The following is an 18,221-nucleotide window of genomic DNA, read 5'->3' as shown; positions in this document are numbered from 1 at the left end:
GCCATCTTGTGGAAAAGCATGCAGTTGTTCTGCCTGTTACTTTACAGTGCGTACGTAGCTGTTACTCATAGACGGATCATAGTACAATTTTTCAGAACAAGTAAAACAAAATTATGACCCTAATGTTCCGTGTAGTGGTTTTGGCCACGTATCCACTGTACACGTTCCACCCAGGCTAAGGGCTGGTACCGAGTTAGTCATCAGAACAGCGTAATCTCTACAAATATGGGTCAACTGTGTGTTGGCCCTTTTGAACAAACTTGTTGATTGGGCACACAGAGATAAGACTGTCGACCAATCTTTTTTTTTTTTTTGTATCTTATTGAGAGTGGCGTGCGTGAGGGTTGGGAAGTTTGGTGGTTTAGGTTCAATAAACCTAAAAATTTCCAATTTTCTTCGACACGAAACTCATTGAAACGCAATTACATAAAGAAATTAATTCACTCCCGATTTTATCTGCATTTTAATTAACTATTCGATTTGTTTTAATTGTAGCGCAATTTGGCTTGAAATTTCTTTCAGCTCATGATGTTGTTTTTCCTCCAACAGACTTTAAATACGTCAGTTCGGCACAGTCCGGTGCGAACCAATCAGAGGCCAAGTTCTCTCAGCCGGGTCGCTCAGCAGATGGGAGGCGGAAGACAAAACTCAGTGCAAGCTTCTTCTCTCTCTCCGGTGCCACTTGCTTGGTTAGGAGTCGAGGCGAACGCGTAGCCGAAAACTGACACGCTCCTCTCGTCGAAACGTCACTACAACACCCTCACAGGACAACGTTTTACCTCAAGGTTTGTACCATTTATTTGTCTTTACTGGAGGTGTTTTTTTCACGTTAATCGTAGATGAAAAGATAGAAACAAGTCGAACTACTATGACGTCAGAAGTAGTCGTCAAATATTAAATTGACATCTGAGTCATTATGTAAACTATTGTTGACATCTAAAATATTAATATATATTGTTCTTATATTTATTGTTTAATTTAAAAAAATACTAATTAAAATGAATGGAATTGGACGGTACAGTAAATGTATTTGAATACCTTATTTCATTTATTATTATTATTATTATTATTATTATTATTAAATCCCACTTTAGACCACTCTTGGTTCTCTCTATTTAGAATGTCCAATTTGGTCATTCATCATGGCGTTTTTGAACAATGTTAATTACCACACATTGATCATCCACAGTTCAAAATGTGCAGCTTTCTAATCAAAGCCCAATGATTTATTGAACCGGGGATGGCTGCTTTTCTAGAACTAAATGTTTCCACCCATTCCGGTGTTGTTTTATTGGCACAGTAGGGACTCCAGTCTATTGATAATCAATAGTGCACAGCGGTTTTATTAATAATCCCTGTTGAAAAAAAATAGTGGGCTTTTCTGTGAAATGAAGCCGAGCAGATGTTCCATCACAGTGATGAAAGGTACTTGTCAGCTTTGATTTGACAAAGAAATGAACTGTGGGTGTACAATGTGGTAAAAACATTGAATTTTCAAACGAATGTGCACCTTTCAAGGGAGAGGCTTGTCTTAGCTAAACATTGTAAGTGTAAAGGTCAGCCTTGGCTATAAAATATACAACCTCTATTAGCCACAATCAAATCTTTGCGGTTGTATGATATCACATCGCTACTGGAAGTGGAACCTTGCAATGTGAATCTCTTAAACGATGGATGATTTTTACAGTATTGTTCAAAATTCACTCTAAAACTTAGCAGCAAATACCCTTGCTACATTGCTCTTGTCCTTCTCAAATTAGAGGACAATAACTTGAGTGGTAAATAATTGCCTCTTATGTTATTAGTGCAGAGAAGCTGCGGCTGATTACATTTAGTCTCCTTCCCTCGCCAAACCTTCCTCATATTCATCACTCTCTGTTCCATGTAGCCGCCATGTCCGCCAAAGCCATCTCGGAGCAGACGGGCAAGGAATTTCTCTACAAACACATCTGCACCTCAGCAACGGTCCAGAACAGGTTCCGCTATGCTAACGTCACCCCCGAGACTGACCTGGACCGCCTGGCACTGGAGCACCCTTGGCTGCTCACCGAGGTGCGAATGATCGGTTGGATTTATAATTACGAGATTTTCATCGTCTTTTTGCTGCAACAAGAGTTTGGTATATCGCAACAAAATCTTCAAAAACAAACAAAAAAAAAACAGATCGAAGGAATAGTCTATTAAGTCAACAATTTTCCGTTGTAAAAAGTTACTTCATCTGTAATTAATTTTACTAAATTATTTTTCATATACAGTTAATACCTTCAAAAACTTGATTTGCCTCTTGCCTTTGGCTGAAAATGGCATCACATTTGCTGAAGGCTCAGGTAATGACCAATCACAGCTCAGCTTGTGTATATCACCTGACCAACAGGTTAGCCATGATTGGTCAGTGATTACCCGAACCTTGAGCAGGTTTTGTCATTTTCAATCGACAGCAGTAGCGATCATGTGTTTTTAAACATATTAAGACATAAAAAATAATTTTGTTATCAAATTATCACAGATGTTTTTTTTAAGTACTGTATGTGTCCGTGTATTTTGCGCACACAACTTTGTCTTAAATTCTACTTAATGGTAAATGGTTATTGTAAGTTGACAGAAAATATAATAAAAATCACAGTTACATGCATATCTTCTGTTTTCCGTGTGAAAATTAATATTAATAAATTCATGAGTAAAATAAAAATAATTAATGAATCAAATTTGTTGTGAAACGTACTAGTTTAGCCTGTCTGATCAACTGTATTATATCCCTCCTAGTGGTCAAGTTGCTGCAATACTACTCTGCATAAAAATATTCTTGCTTTGGCACTATTATTTGATAATCACGTTTGTCCATGTAGTGCACCAATCTTGCTCTGTTGGATTTTTTATTTTTTATTTTTTTGTGCTGCTGTAGTGTAGCATGACAGAATTCCTAGCAGGAGATACCATGGCCTTAATGGAACATCAATTGAATTAGGCTTCAGGTATGATGGTGATGCAGAGGGCAGATATGGAAAATGAGAGCGAAAGATGTGCTGCGCTGGCATTGATTAGGAAATTGCATTAACTCTGACCGTCTGTGGTGTCTTACCCTCCTCTATCTCTTCCTCTTCTTCACCACTGGCGAGGGCCCAGATAGTAATGGCTCCACTGTCATAAGTCATTCGCTGGCTAGTGGGAGGAAGAGAGACTCCTTCTCTTTCAGTGGGGGTTGGCAGACTGAGGAACACGTTTGTTTTGGTTTAGGAATGCACTACGTAGGTTTTCTTGGACGATTTACTACACCTTTGGATGGTGCGGTTGATGGACCACCAAATTTCCATCGTTAACAACAATTAGCACGTGTGCTTTTTTTTTTCCCCCAAATTGAATGTTAAATAAATCTACAAAGTAGTTTTTCCTCTGCTTTCTATGCTCATACATGCTTTTAGAAATGTTAACCATCCAGGAAATGACACATTTTCTGATTGCGTAATGCCCCCCTTTCGTTTGCAAAAAGACATGAGACCATCTGGATATTTGCAGGGCGTTGTTCTTATTTGCACACTTGCTGTTGATCTTGTATTACTAGTCACCGACACATGGCATTCACTTTTTTAAAGGGAAGCCTACACTATGTTCACATGCAAATTTTTAATGTTTAAAAAAAAAAAGATTCTGAAACTACTAGACGCTTACTTGGGGACATTTATTGGAGACCTCATTGAGTCCTACTTATCTACATTTAATTATTTTGTCCCGTATGCAACAATAATAATTTGCAAAGAGTATGAAACCTCTACAAGATATGGAGTGTTTATATTACAGTATTTCTCATTTTATGTAATTAGATACGATGCATTTATTCATTCACATTCATTTAAATTTGCTAATTACACATTCCCACTTAACAGTAACAGAATTTAAAAATATGAATGAGTATTTTACATAGACTTTTCTTGTATATGTTTTAGAAAAGAAAAAGAGAAGCATTTTTTGTAGGGTGTACATTTAATCAAGAGCAACACTCCTTTTATTGATCAATGTTTTGATTTGTGGAGTAACCGCTTTGTTCTGCAGAGGCTGGTGGTGAAGCCGGACCAGCTGATCAAGAGGCGGGGAAAACTGGGCCTGGTTGGCGTCAACCTGGACCTGAATGGCGTCAAAGCGTGGCTGAAGACCCGCCTCATGAAGGAAGCGACGGTACGTCATCTGGAAAGTGCATTTAGGCCAATGGCGCCCTCTCCTTCACCCTCCTTTCTCCAATTTGTGCATTTTACTGCACTCGTTTTGAACAGGCGCCATACTGCTTCCATCTAGTCGTCCATCAGCGCAGTCGGCGTAGCTTACAACACACAGCATCCATCACTCTGGTGCCGTTTTGCTTCATAAGCAAAGAAGACACTTTTCAAGCTCCCGTGTGCCATAAACCAGCCATGAAGTGTGTCTGTGTGCGTGTATATTTCATCACTCACGATATAACAAGTGTGTAGCTGTAAAACAGGATAAATAGACAGGCAGCTTGTTGACATCTAAAATGAAGTAAACATATCACAGTAGATTCGGTTAATTTCACAGGACTCATTAATATTTCTGGCCAATTATGCAAACCAGTCACAATGAGGATAATGTCAAGCATTGTTCGCACAAGAAAATGTGAGCATATTTTAGAATGCCAAAAAATGTCAAGGAAAGCTTTCTAGAATATCTGAACTTTATATTGGAGGGTTTTTTTGTCCTATTTGTTTGCAACATACAGTAAAAACCAGGCTTTTGTACAGAGGAGTGTAGACTTTTAATATTACATGTACTGTATATGTGAGTGCAGTCAATTCCTCTGAAAAATAACATTAAAGACAGAAATTGGACATCGGCGGAGGTCAATTAATATGCAGCTAAATAAAGCAAGCCAAATCCCCACCCGTGTTCCCAAGCTTCCTTTCGTCTGCGCTCCTCAAAATGGCAACCACCTTTCTAATTGTTATATTTTTTTCTTCGGCTGGCTGCTCTCCGCCATTCCCTTGTCAGAAAAGCGCTGCCTGCGCCTGTTGGCCTTTTAACACACACGCGGTGACAGCCCCACCAAATGAGCCGCCTTCGCTTTAGTTTCCCCCTGGAGCGAGAAACGACGACATTCTCCCAGGAATCTGCAGTGCTACTATTCTGTAATGTTTTGTTTTCCTGGCCTTTTTGTTCCTTCGTAAGCAGAAATATATTGCAAATAGAATGATGATGAAGCAACTAAATTAAATACTGATGCTATCCAAATGACAAGGAACTACTATGCCGTGAACAAATGTCATTTTCATATTAACTCATTGGATCCTTGATGTCTATAGCTGTAAATAGCATTGAATAAATTACAGGTAAGATGATAGACAATTTGATGTCACAAAAATCGCCTGTAAAAATGTGTTCACGCTCGCGGGCTCTAGGCATGCTGTTGTTGACTATGTTTTGTAATAACTTATTCCTGGTTTGTTCATTTTCAGGTGGGAAAAGCCAAAGGCATCCTCAAGAACTTCCTCATCGAACCTTTTGTGCCACACAAGCAGGTAAATCACTCACTGCAGTTTGTTTTTCATATTGAGTATATTGAGGCATAATATGGGTTAGTGTGTGTGTTTTTTTTTTGTTTTTTTTTACACAATACAACATAAGACAAGAGTATAACATTCAAACGTTCCCCCAAAATTGGCGATATATAGCCAATGTTTTTTCTTTGTTGTAACTTTAAACAAATACTATAATACAAAATAAGTCTTTTTTTTTGTCAGTGTTAAGGGACCAAAAAATAAGTAATTTTATATAATAATTAATCATTAATAATTATCATATGTTGTGTATAATTTGTCAGAAGACACTAATTTGGATGTTTCGTGAAGAACTGTTGGGCAAACATTAGCGGTAGCTCCACTTTTGTCCACTCAAGTTAAAGTCAACTTAAAATGATATTCATTAGTTATAATTCTTTTCATCAATATTATTATTATATAACACTTTCTGTCACTGGGAGCTTATATATGTGCTCATACTTATGCTCCATGTAGGAAGTCATTGCAGGACCCAATCTCTTAACATTAAATATCTTCATTATCATTAATAATTTATCTTATGTTATTTTTTAAATTAATTTAATGCCATCAACACCTTTTTTTTTGCATAGGAGGAAGAGTTTTATGTGTGCATCTACGCCACCCGTGAGGGCGATTACGTACTGTTCCACCATGAGGGCGGTGTGGACGTGGGTGACGTGGACGCCAAGGCTAAGAAGCTACTAGTCGGCGTGGATGAGAAGATCAGCGAGGGTTCGGTTACCAAGCAGCTGCTTGCCAATGTCCCCAATGACAAGAGGCTGTGAGTGATTGTCCCGTTTCGTAAATATGATCACTCAGTTTTCCAAGGAGTGAAACTTACTGTATCTTCATGGCTGACTGCTTACTTCTGCACTGATGATCTACAGCTATTCATTTTTGACAAAATAGCCTCGCTCAACTACAGCATATCCATCCTAACCATTTTCAAATTAAGAGTTTCTAAACAACAGCAATGATATTTTCAGGCAATTGCAGGCAAAATTAAATTGGTGAACGTTAGGTCACTACTGGCAGATGAGTGACTCCAACTGAAATAAACACCGCAAGTTATGCATAAACTGATAGTAAATTGTGTAAAATATGGAGAACAAGGTTGAATATATGGAAGTTCAGTGCAATTCTTACATTGATTTTTCCATTGCATTTAATTGCATGCTTCCCCTGGGCCTAATATGATCAGCATGTCCAGTTCCGCAACGCTATATTTAAGATATGATATATTCAATCCGATTTCCAGTTTCATCTCCTGGTTTACTCATACAACACTCCGCTATTGAATGCTTCAGTTTGCTCATAGAAGAAGTACCATGACGTAGTGAGTGAACATGGAACGGTGGGGGTTGGGGTGCAAGTGGTTTCCATTAGCCAAATGACAAACTCTCTCCTTCGCTTTATATCCCCCGTCTGACTCCACCCCCAGTCTTCCTTCAAGGCCGCAGTGTATTCACAGCGCGTCCATTTATTTTGATGGCTGTGACACAGTGAGATGCCCCCCCCCCTTTCTTGTCCATCTGTCCAGCAGCACTCTCATTATTATGCCCGCTTCACTGTCTTGGCTGACATTGACGGAATACACACCCTGTAAAACCCAGCGCCACCTCTTTTCCACTCGCATCGTCTTTTTCCATTCCAAGCACACTTGGGAAGCTGAGTCACTCTGGCTCGCACCCCGTGGGTCAGACAGGGTTCTGACAATGGGCTGATGTAGTTACGCCATCTGACAGGAGAAAAATACTGCATATACATTACGCACAAACACACATTCAACTTTGCTCTTTTCTGACATCTGAAGCAAGCAAAGCAGCATTTACTTGAAAGAAAATGCTATTCTTTCTGTTCTCTTAAGGTATTGAATTAGATTAAACTAAGATATAAATGTGTTTAAAAAGAAAAAATAACTCTGAATACAATTTATTTAATGTATTTAGTGTTGTGACTAATTGTTCCTTCCGCACTCTAAAAACTGTTGGATTCAACATAACCCAAAAATGACTCAAATTTATTTGAGTCAATTTGATGCAGTTTTTTTTATGCAGTTTGTACAAGACAATCTAAAAAAAATTTTTTTAACTATTTAAATTGAAAAAAAAATAGCTTCTTTGTAGGGTGGGGGCACAGTTGTTTAAAATGTGTTTTTATGGTTGTAAATACAGTATTCAGGCTTCTAACATTGCACATGTTCATTTAAAAAAACAGCCTTCTTTGACCCATAAATGTGTTGTGGTTTGACACTACTGTTTTTGAGTGCATTTTTTAATTCCTTTTTTTATTAACACAATCAAGTGCTGCTTGTTGAAATAAACTGAAATGATTACATTTGGAAAGGAAAAATATGACTTTGTCTCCCTGACAAAGTGATTCTTGATACACAAAATTTAATGTAGTTTCTAATGTCATATTGATTTGTATGAATTGTACTATTCTTGTGCTGTCAGGGTCCTGGCCCAGTTCATTGTCGGGCTTTTCAATCTGTATGAAGAACTGTTCTTCACATACCTGGAGATCAACCCACTAGGTAGGTTTTTTTTAAAATCATATTAATAAAGATTTAATATTTGCAAAACTAAGCAAAACCTCATTACCCTTTTGAAAGGACTACTGGTACCAACCGGTGTAACGATGTTAGAAAAACATTCATAAATAAGTCCTTAGGTTATGAAAAATGACAACATTGTGTGACATTAGCTTCAACCATTACATGTTGATTCTGCTGCATTTCAAACCCAAAGGAAGGAACGTAATAAATATTTGATGCACTTGCTGCTTGATGTTGGTAATTGGCCGCAAAGAACATGCACGACCTGCTTTGAAGTTCTACACAAGCAATATGTCGGGAGCTTCTCTGCTAACACAGTTGCAAGGCAGTAGGTGGGTGTGTCACATTGACTGTTCTGCTGTCCCTCCCTCTCACCGCAGTGGTCACAAAAGATGGCGTGTATGTGCTGGACATGGCGGCAAAGATAGATGCCACGGCAGATTATATTTGCAAGGCCAAGTGGGGGGATGTGGAGTTCCCGCCGCCATTTGGCCGGGAGGCCTACCCTGAGGTAATTTCAACGGATGACAAAAGAAATTGAAACTACTGGATAGTCTGAGCACATGTAAATGGAATAAGAAGTAAGTGAGGGCCCAATTTTTTTTATTCTAATATACAAATAAAAACATTTGAATCCCCCCCAAAATACAATAATGATATTAGTGAAATAAACACACAGCTTTTTGTTTATACAGTGTGTTGTTGTCTGTCAGGCTCGTCCCAGCCTCACCTAGCAGCAGCAACGGCAGACGGATGCTCTAATTGGCTCGAGGGGGGGGTAAGGGGGACACTGGGCACCTTTAGATTGAAAGTGTTTTCCTCTTTGGCGCCAGCTGTGTTTTTGCACGTCTGCCTGTCAAAATCAAGCACAAATGCTCCACACATCTATAATCACTCCTCATCACCGTGCTACACCTCCACAGGCCACTTGGATTCGATACGCATGCGCAATCCAGTAATCTTATTTTTGCACACCTGTATCGTAGGAGGCCTACATCGCGGATCTGGACGCCAAAAGCGGCGCTAGCCTCAAACTGACCCTGCTCAACCCGCAGGGGCGGATCTGGACCATGGTGGCAGGTGGCGGAGCCTCTGTCGTGTACAGGTAGGCCAACTAATGCCAAAAACAAAGCCGTCATTGTTGTTTTTGCAGAACTGCAATAAATATTTGCGTTTGACATGTTTATAATCCAAAACCACACACAATTCATTCACTCAAGTAAATTTGCCAGTCGGGTTTCCTTTTTGGTCATAAACAGCCATGGATGTCAAATTATCAAATTTATAAATATGTTGGGAAAATGAGGGGACAGAGGGACGAACAACCATTCATGCACCCAATCACATCTAAGGACAACTTTAGAGTTTCCAATACACCTGCCATGTAAATATTTGGATTGTGGGAGGAAGCCAGAGTGCCCGGAGAGAACCCACGTTGGCTCACGGAGAACATGCAAATTCCACACGGGAAGGCCGGAGCCAGCTGGAATTGAACTTCGGTCCCTTAACCGTGAGGCGGACATGCTAACCACTGCACCACCCGCTAAAGCCTCTATCATTTCTCAATGTATCATTACCTTGAAATGAGATCAAGTTTTCTGAATCTTAATTTGAGCATGATTAAAATAATGAAAACGTTTGCACCATTAAGAAGAATATCCCCTCCTCCATCTGTTTGGGGATGTAAGATGTCCTACGCAGACTCTTCGACCACAACTAATGAATCCCGAAGCTCCGTTTTATTTTTATTTTTTTGCTCTACCTATTTTACCACACACCATCAATAAAGAGTTCATGCTGCTGAACAATAACACACCTCCAATCTCACAGTGACACCATCTGCGATTTGGGCGGCGTGGACGAGCTAGCCAACTATGGCGAATACTCGGGGGCACCGAGCGAGCAGCAGACATACGACTATGCCAAGACCATCCTCTCACTCATGACCAGGGAGAAGCACCCTGAAGGTAATGTCTAAAATGTGCTAGTCATTATTTTTTTCTTATAAAATTAACAACAGCGTGGGCCATTTGAATATTTTTCCAGGCAAAGTGTTGATCATCGGAGGGAGCATTGCAAACTTCACTAACGTGGCGGCGACGTTCAAGGTGATAACTGGTGCGATCTGTCCTGCTAAATAGCAACTCGCTAACATGATCGCCTCGCCGCCCTATTAGGGAATAGTTCGAGCCATCCGTGACTACCAGGTTCCTCTCAAGGAGCACGAAGTGACCATTTTTGTCAGACGCGGTGGTCCAAATTACCAGGAGGGTCTCCGGGTAATGGGAGAAGTTGGTAAGTTTATGGAGTGCAAAAAAATGTCTTTACAGGTGGTCAGGGTCATGTCAAGGCAGCTCGGCGAAAAGTCACAATTACAAAAAAAGAGAGAATCCTACTGAACAGGTGCAAACAGTATTAAACCTGTATTTTAAAAGATGAGTTTTAGCTATTTTTCCTTGATTTTTAGGTCTATATGTATTATTAATTTTCAAGAATATTCAGACAGTTAAAATGATCCTAATTGTTCTTTTCACACTCATAATAATAATAATAATCTCAGACAATAAAAAGTAAATACATTGAAAATAAACAAAATTCATGAATGTGTAAAATTCTAATTAATGTAATGATAAAATGTACTGTATATAATATACAGGGGGAAAAATAACATGAATATTTCCATCTACATACATCAAAGATTTTTCCTCATTTCAACAAGATCTTTTTCCTTAATCTGTAGATGAAGATGAAAACAACAAAAAATATATATTATTTCATATGATGATTCAAAATGACAAAATAATTTTATGCTAGGGTAATTAATTAATAGAGTAACTGATTAGTTTTGTTCTTCATTACCTAATTTAGCACCAGACAATTTTGAGCCCCACGTTATAGCCAAACCTTTGAAAATGTATATATAAATAAATAATCACTTGCGTTTTGATTTTCCGGAAATAAAAATGTGTCTTTGGGATCGAATGAGTTAATAAAGATTTTTTTTTTCGTATAGTCTATTTGTCTTCTAAATATATAGTTATAGTAAAAATACACACATGGCATGTATTTGTATTTGAAAGGGATTCAAATAACAATTGAATCTGAGTGTCAATCCCCTCCCCCTCTCCCAGGCAAGACCACCGGGATCCCCATCCACGTCTTTGGCACAGAGACCCACATGACCGCCATCGTGGGCATGGCTCTGGGTCACCGGCCCATCCCCAACCAGCCTCCCGTCGCCGCCCACACTGCCAATTTCCTGCTCAATTCCAGCGGCAGCACGTCGGTATGACGCCGGGTGCCAAACGGGCCAGCGTGTCGTGCCGCGCCGTTGTAACGGCGCAGCGCTTTGTCCTCCTTCCAGAGTCCCTGTGGCTCTTTTGTCTGCGAGCTTTTCGGTGATGTCATCTGACTCAAATTGTTGTGGCCGCTCTCACGAAGGCCTGTGTGTACCCAGAGGCTTCCATTAAAACTGAGTGCGCAAAAGTATTTACATTCCACCTTGTAGAACTTGGAAGATTGAATGACAAACCACATTGCGCATCTATGTGCAAATACAATTGACACATGGTCACGACATATTAAGCAGTAGTTCTCAACGCTTTTACACCAATTCCTCTATCACCTCAATGATAATGGCAATGGAAGACAATTTACATATTTCGTCAAGCTTTAAGGAGAAGCTATTCGCGCTACCAGGCTGGGTGTGTAAGATATTGTTTGTTTTTTTTCCCAACGTAGGTCATTTTAAGCACAAAAGGCCACTTGTCCTGCCCATTGGCGCACATTCCTTGAATGTTTGTGGCTGTGATGAAAACAAAAGAGACATTAATGCCAAGTTTCTCACTTTCAGACCCCGGCATCCACTCGCACAGCGTCCTTCTCCGAAAACAGAGGTAAAGCTGAAGGCTCGCCGGCAAAGCAAGCCAAAAGCGCAGCTCCTGTTGGTAAGAAAATACGCAATACTCTTGCATCATGTATTGTACACAAACAGGCACATTTGCATGCCAGTGGGCACAATGGGGATTAGACCTGAGGTGTTTTAGCTCCCTCTTCAGACACTTAAACCACTCTTCAGTCTTCGCTCACACTGGAATAGGGCAATCCATGTGTCCGTTGGGGTACGGGTGAGCTGGAGCCTGTACAATAATTTTCAGCCTACCTTGTAGTAATCATTCAAACCAAGAACTCCTGTAAATGTAATTTTAAAAAGGATTAGACAAGATGACACTAAATCCCTACATAATAATAATAATATACATGCACGACAACAAATTGAAGTTAAGCAAATGCAAAAATATTCATGCAGACGTTCATTTGTGCCTGGCAGTCAAGGCGACCACCCTGTTCGGCAAGCAGACCAAGTCCATCGTGTGGGGCATGCAGACACGGGCCGTGCAGGGCATGCTGGACTTTGACTACGTCTGCTCCAGAGATGAACCCTCCGTGGCGGCCATGGTTTACCCTTTCACGTAAGCGCGCTACAAGTCAACACCCCCTTGATACCAGGAGAGGAAACATGCAATTAAGTGAAGCCCACCTAAAAGGGTTATGATAGTTTTGGGGTTACACAAAATGGTTGCAAATACCTTTTTGTTGTTAGAAAAGGATGTGGTCTGACTAACTGGAGCTCCTCCTCACACCTCAACATAGTTCCTTTGACGCAAAAGTCACGTTTTATTTTAGATACGGTTTTGACAGGCAATTTAATGCGCAGGGTCATATATTTTCTACCTTCTGTGGAAAATTATTAATATTACTGCATTTTATTGTATCACTTCATTTTAAAAAATTATTGTTGCTCCCTGGCGGCCAATTGATGCACACATGAAGGAGCTACTGAATTGAAAAGGATGCGGACATGAAGCACAAAAACATTTCAAGCAGGTCACGAAACAAGCAAAGCAGACTCTTTTTAACCCTGTTTCCTTTCCAGTGGAGACCACAAGCAGAAGTTCTACTGGGGCCATAAAGAGATCCTCCTGCCAGTGTACAAGAACATGGGCGACGCTATGAAGAAGCACCCAGATGTGGACGTGCTCATCAGCTTTGCATCCTTGCGGTCCGCCTTCGACAGCACTATGGAGACCATGCAGTACCCGCAGGTACGTATTGATGATCTGTCAACCTTCAAAACGTATGTATTGTCACACTGTTTTGGGGATGTTTTTCAGATTCACACCATCGCAATCATAGCAGAGGGAATCCCTGAAGCTCACACCAGGAAGATCATTAAGACCGCCGATGAGAAGGGCATCACCATAATCGGACCTGCAACTGTGAGTCCAAATGTCTTCTTTTTTATATTCGATTTTATATATAAATGGATAAACTACCTAACTAGCTAGCCAGGTGTCAAGTTAGCTACAGTGTGTAGCTAACTCTCGATCTAGCTAACTATAGCTAGGTAGGAAGGTGCGCTAAGCTACAAAGGACAAATGGCAGTGCAGTCAAATTTGTATTTGCCTTTCCACAGGTTGGTGGCATCAAGCCGGGCTGCTTCAAGATCGGCAACACGGGGGGCATGCTGGACAACATCCTGGCCTCCAAGCTGTACCGGCCGGGCAGCGTAGCCTACGTGTCGCGCTCAGGAGGCATGTCCAACGAGCTCAACAACATCATTTCGCGCACGACCGACGGCGTGTTTGAAGGCGTGGCCATTGGCGGGGACAGGTAGATAAAAGTGTATCTTTAAACTAGAGCTGCAATTATCAAATATTCACAAACCCACATAAATGTACTGAATGTGGCCTGTGCCACAGGTACCCAGGCTCTGTGTTCACCGATCACGTACTGCGCTACCAGGACAGCCCTGGAGTGAAGATGATCGTTGTGCTGGGAGAGGTGAGATGTCCAATGATTGGACTCTCAGTAAATGTAACCAAATGATCGGCCCGATGATTCCTGATTGGCTGCTGCGCTGTAGATTGGAGGCACTGAGGAGTACAAGATCTGCCAGGGCATCAAGGAAGGCAGGATCACCAAGCCCGTGGTGTGCTGGTGTATCGGAACTTGCGCTACAATGTTCGCCTCGGAGGTAGAAGCTACATGAGCAATATCTGAGGCAGATGCTGATCAAAAAAGATTTTTTTTTGGTATGCTTCAGGTCCAATTCGGCCATGCTGGAGCGTGTGCTAACCAGGCTTCAGAGACGGCGGTGGCCAAGAACAAAGCTCTGAAGGAGGCCGGTGCTTTTGTGCCAAAGAGCTTTGATGAGCTGGGAGAGATTATCAAGTCAGTAGAAGTCACCTTTTGAGAACCACTGGGCTATATGAACTATGGCTTAACAATTAATTAAATAAAAATGAATCACCAAAACACCAAATCTTAAAATCAATATTCCATCCATACAGGTCTGTGTATGACGACCTGGTGGGCAAAGGCATCATCCAGCCCGCACCGGAACTTCCCCCTCCCACCGTTCCGATGGATTATTCCTGGGCACGAGTCAGTAATATTGTTTTCTTATAAATCATTGGAATTATTGTATCTTCTACTATTAATACATTATTCTCTATTTCTTTTCTGCAGGAGCTGGGTCTAATCCGCAAGCCTGCATCCTTCATGACCAGCATCTGCGACGAGAGGGGGCAGGAGCTCATCTATGCGGGCATGCCCATCACAGAGGTCTTCAAGTCAGAAATTGGCCTCGGCGGCACTTTGGGGCTTCTCTGGTTCCAGAGGAGGTTTGTCTATTCATCCATCTATTGAGATGAACCTCCTGAGACAACAATGATGCAATCCAGTTTGCTTTCTCAGGCTGCCCAGATACGCCTGCCAATTCATCGAGATGTGTCTGATGGTGACAGCCGATCACGGTCCGGCGGTATCCGGCGCCCATAACACCATCGTGTGCGCCCGAGCCGGCAAAGATCTGATTTCCAGTCTCACTTCTGGCCTGCTCACCATTGTAAGACGCACTGTACATTACGCACTGATATTAAGTGATAAATCACACAAGTGCCGCATTTGAAAAATGATAATGATCAGTTTGGATCGATGCTCCAACAATTCAACGAGACATCGTAAATCAGAGCTAGAGTGGCGCTATAAGTTGAAGAAGTATGAAAATAAGTGGGGAAGGATGGCATCAGATCAAACCACTACTATCCATGTGGGATTGGGACGGAGCCCTGCTGCACTAATAGTGAAGATCCACAAGTATTTAATGCCCATTCTAAAAAGTTTGTAATTGCAGATAGACGCTACAATATGGTGGGAAAAAAAAACACTTTCAGTCGTACAATAAGTGGCCAAATGAATGAAACTCCTACTACACAATTGTTTTGTACTTAACATTTAAAGCTGTTGTTGAACACTTTGGTAGGGTGACCGCTTCGGAGGCGCCTTGGATGCCGCCGCCAAGCAATTCAGCAAGGCCTTCGACAGCGGCATGCTGCCCATGGAGTTTGTTAACAAGATGAAGAAAGACGGCAAGCTCATCATGGGCATCGGTCACAGGGTCAAGTCTGTCAGTGCAACCTCGCGCCTCCGATTGCACCGATTCCAGTGTCGAATTTTGGAATTGTTTTCCAATTTTGTCCTCCGTTTCAGATTAACAATCCTGACATGCGAGTCCAGATCTTGAAGGACTTTGTGAAGCAGCACTTCCCTTCCACGCAGCTGCTGGATTACGCTCTGGATGTCGAGAAGATCACAACATCAAAAGTAAGATGCCCTTCTCTTTCTTCTTCTTCTTTTTTTTTTTTTTTTTTGCACACAGTGTTTTTATTCCTCTTTACCTCCGTGTTTGTACCAGAAACCCAATTTGATCCTGAATGTGGACGGCTTCATCGGTGTGGCTTTTGTGGACCTTCTCAGAACCTGTGGTGGATTTACTAGGTAGTCAATTACCTCCAAATTGGTCAGATTGTTTTGTCCCCATAGATGACCCATCTTTTATATATTTTTCTGAATATTGTTCCTTAAATAGAATACATTAAACATGCTAATCAAAGCAATACAACAATGGACAAAAAATGTGTGAAAATCCAATCAAATGCCCAAAACAAAGTTTCTTAAATTACTCAAATTGATAATCATCTGAGTAGACAATGCTGCTCTTTGTGAGTGCAATTCGGCCACCTGGGGGCAGTATAATATAGACAAACACACTATAAACACTTTTACAACTGACTGTAAAGTGCAGTCTTTTTTATTTCAAATATAAAGAATATATGCCTCTGAGTATTGCAATTGTATGTCTGCAGGTTGTGTTCAAATGGCCGCTGCTTAAAGGGTTGTAAACCCTAACGCTGTTACTAATTGTTAGCCCGTCTATGGTGTTTTGCATTGTTCGCATTAAGATAAAAGACTTCATAACAATAAATTAAAACACACTTTTCACTGGGAAATTATGGATCGTTAAAAAAGATTTACAAAGAGTTTTTTTTTAATAAGGATTAAAAGGTATACCCCCCCACAACTTAAAAAAAAAGTCTAAAAACATCATAACTGGCATTCTCATCATTATTTTTTTTGTTTGTTTTGTTTTTCAGGGATGAAGCAGATGAGTTTGTGGAAATCGGCGCTCTAAACGGTATCTTTGTCCTGGGTCGCAGCATGGGATTTATTGGTGAGTGAAGTCAAGTAGAAATGAAGAATTCCAAGAAAAAATGTAACCAACCAAAGCATCTTTTTAGGGCATTACCTGGATCAGAAGAGGCTAAGGCAGGGTCTCTATCGTCACCCTTGGGATGACATCTCCTATGTGCTCCCGGAACACATGTCCATGTAGGACCCTCTCCATCCATCTCTCCTTGAAGGCTGAAGACTGAGCATATTTCATCTATATGTTACTGTCCAACACACATATATCGCTTGAAAATATTTGAGATTTTAATAGTCTGTATTAGACACTTGTGAAAACATGCAACACTGTGAATGAAGATCCTCTCAAATAGGACCCGTCCTGACAGGTGACAAAAGTTGAAATGGTCCGTCGTGTTCTCACGTCTTTGTGCAGCTCTATTCGGTGTGCCATTTTATTATCGTCATCGTTATCTTGAGCTTGTTACACAGGGTGACCGTGTAGTGCAATAATGCGACAACGCACTGTAGATAAGTTTAATTTATGTGTATTGAAAATGTATTAATCAACAATATATTTTATTGTCCAAAGTGTCTTGGTTGTTGGGTGCAAAAGGGACCATTTATTGGCGCGTGTCATTCCACACTAATGGATGTCAGATACGTTAACTGTACTTAAATAATATAGTGCTAGACTATAGAGTTCAGGGGAATGCCAAGTTTAGATTTTTGTGCATGTATAGGACTAACTCTAAAAGATTATTTTGCCTTCCCCTTTAACTCATTCAATTGCAGACACACAGCACTGATTACCTTAGTACTTAAGTAAAGTAGCTGACTACTTTTGGTACTTACTTTAAAAGTAATCAATACTTTATGCATTCAAGTACTAAAGTAATGGATTATTTTAGGTACTTAAATGCTAAATACTTGATTATTAGATAAGGTAACTGATATTACTAAAAGAGTAATCACATTCCTACTTGATTAGCGAAAGTACTTACTTTATTTAATTGTGCCCTAAAGTAAAAACCTGCTATTTTTATGAATGTGATTCAGCATCATAATTCCCATTAATAAAGGACTTAAATGCATAAAGTCATCAATTTCTTTCGTGCTTAATTTAGTACAAGCCATCTTTAGACCCAACTGAAAAAATATATATAAATAGATGCCTGGGATTGAATGTCTGGGCGCTTAAAAACGTTAAATGTGCATTTGTGATTGAATGAGTTAATATATTGACTCACAATGAAACGTACAAGGATATGTTTGGGAAAATTTGAGAACAATGTCCTCAGTGATGGTGTTGCAGGGCTTTTAAGTTTGTGCACTGAATGGAACGTGCCTCTTTACGGACTGTACTGTGATTGTCGTCACCATCTGTGTAATTAAATGTGCGTACCAGTAAAGAAGTGGTTTCTTTGGATACATGTCCTTTTATTTTTGTGCAGTTCAATGACGTAAACGAAAACGGAGTATGTGACGCCACAGTCAAAATTACAGCAAGACATTTTACACGTGTCTGTATATTTTTCATTTCATTTATTTCTAACAAAATAACAGCTTTGTAGAAAACAAAGTAAAAAAAA

The 18,221-nt window shown here is 40.4% G+C and overlaps 1 protein-coding gene across 1 annotated transcript; it reads left to right on the top strand.

The window, feature by feature from the left end:
* Positions 1–639: 639 nt before the first annotated feature.
* Positions 640–18,058, top strand: aclya (ATP citrate lyase a). Its single transcript, XM_088437314.1, has 28 exons — positions 640–785; positions 1,889–2,052; positions 4,048–4,170; positions 5,460–5,522; positions 6,134–6,324; positions 8,000–8,079; positions 8,481–8,611; positions 9,087–9,205; positions 9,931–10,067; positions 10,147–10,208; positions 10,278–10,395; positions 11,232–11,386; positions 11,954–12,047; positions 12,431–12,572; positions 13,037–13,205; positions 13,275–13,379; positions 13,577–13,773; positions 13,863–13,944; positions 14,027–14,137; positions 14,207–14,334; positions 14,454–14,547; positions 14,632–14,786; positions 14,860–15,010; positions 15,428–15,571; positions 15,655–15,768; positions 15,860–15,942; positions 16,599–16,675; positions 16,743–18,058. The coding sequence occupies exons 2-28, from the start codon at positions 1,894–1,896 to the stop codon at positions 16,835–16,837; spliced, it is 3,279 nt and encodes a 1,092-aa protein (XP_088293440.1). The 5' UTR covers positions 640–785; positions 1,889–1,893; the 3' UTR covers positions 16,838–18,058.
* The last annotated feature ends 163 nt before the right edge of the window (positions 18,059–18,221 follow it).

The sequence above is a fragment of the Hippichthys cyanospilos genome, chromosome 16 (assembly GCF_059441005.1).
Source record: "Hippichthys cyanospilos isolate Australia breed blue-spotted pipefish chromosome 16, RoL_Hcya_1.0, whole genome shotgun sequence".
Classification (NCBI taxonomy): Eukaryota; Metazoa; Chordata; class Actinopteri; order Syngnathiformes; family Syngnathidae; genus Hippichthys; species Hippichthys cyanospilos.
Note: the sequence above shows the minus strand (reverse complement) of the source record. Positions and strands in the feature narration are given on the sequence as shown.